The sequence below is a fragment of the Diaphorina citri genome, unplaced genomic scaffold (genome assembly GCF_000475195.1).
Source record: "Diaphorina citri unplaced genomic scaffold, Diaci psyllid genome assembly version 1.1 scaffold2720, whole genome shotgun sequence".
NCBI classification, from domain to species: domain Eukaryota; kingdom Metazoa; phylum Arthropoda; class Insecta; order Hemiptera; family Psyllidae; genus Diaphorina; species Diaphorina citri.
The window spans coordinates 1-1254 of record NW_007380137.1 but is presented as its reverse complement, the minus strand read 5'-3'; the positions used below and the strand labels follow the sequence as shown (position 1 = coordinate 1254).

Genomic DNA, 1254 nt, shown 5'->3' with positions numbered 1-1254 from the left:
TCAATGACACCATTGAAGATAAAATAGGGCCCACGACGCGGCCTCCATTGAGATCCCAAATGTCTGATCTGGCCTGAAATGTAGACAAAGGTGTTGAAATTTTACAAAGTAAACGGAATTGCACTGAAAATACACAACATAATCATCATTATTTACAACTTATAGTTACCTAATAGTTTTTGACGTAAAAATTAATATTTGCGAAAAGGAAAGTGCAAGTGTGAAGTTGTTTTCACAAACAGGTCACAGCCACAGCTAATCGGAAACATCCCCAACCAGTTTTGATTTGAACACCAGATCTAATTTTTACTTTTTGAATGTCAGAACGAATACCTAGGTACTCATCTAATGCTCTGTCAGTTATGAATATCAAATGGAAATTGCAGCCAAAATGAAAGTAAATTTAAAACTTGAAGAAATAGACAACATCTGTAGAATGGGTAAAAACAAAGAAGAAGGAAAGAATAGACCCATTTTGGTATCACTAACTACACTGAGAAGAAAGAATGAAATGATGAAAAACAAGAGAGAACTGAAGAACACCAATATTTATATTAAAGAGCATTTCACGAAGGAAGTGGTAGAAAAGAGAAAAGCCCTGATGTCCAAAGCCATGAAACTTAGAGAGCAGGGAAAGTATGCGGTTGTAAAATTCGATAAACTTGTAATCAAGGAAAACGAAAGCAATAGTGGAACCAAGAACAAAAGAGCAGCAGTTGACTCAATCTCACCTGAAATGGCATTGCAACCTTCACAACAAGAAAATAATCGTAGGATACTCAAAAGAGGGAAAAGGGAGAAGAACATTGCAAGCACACCCACATCAAGCTCCTACCAAAGTAAACTTGATAGCTTTGTGAATTATGAAAGAAAAGGTAGCACGGTCAGCATATCAGACGATGACATGAATGTGGGTACAGAAGAAACTGAGGAGATAGATGATGTACTTGGAGATAGAGCAGAAATACTAAGTAATGCACCACAAATATAGCAACTAAAGAATCATGGAAAAATTATATTCTGGAATATTAATGGATTTGCTAATTTCATAGACTTGGATAATGAAGAGCAAGAAAAAATCAAATCCCATGATATTATATGCCTAACGGAAACATGGATAAAAGGAGAACCACACTTACCACATTGGATTAAAGATGATTATAATAAATTATATGTAGAAGCAGAAAAGACCAAAGTCTTTGGAAGAGCAAGTGGTGGAATAATGACTCTTTTTAGGAAAACACTGAAATTCAA

At 35.2% G+C, this 1254-nt stretch overlaps 1 protein-coding gene across 1 annotated transcript; it reads left to right on the top strand.

The window, feature by feature from the left end:
* Window positions 1–373: 373 nt before the first annotated feature.
* Window positions 374–971, top strand: LOC103519420 (the record flags this gene model as incomplete). Its single annotated transcript, XM_008484504.1, has 1 exon — window positions 374–971. A coding segment is annotated over exon 1 (598 nt), but the record flags the coding sequence as incomplete, so codon positions are not given.
* Between the last annotated feature and the right edge of the window lie 283 nt (window positions 972–1254).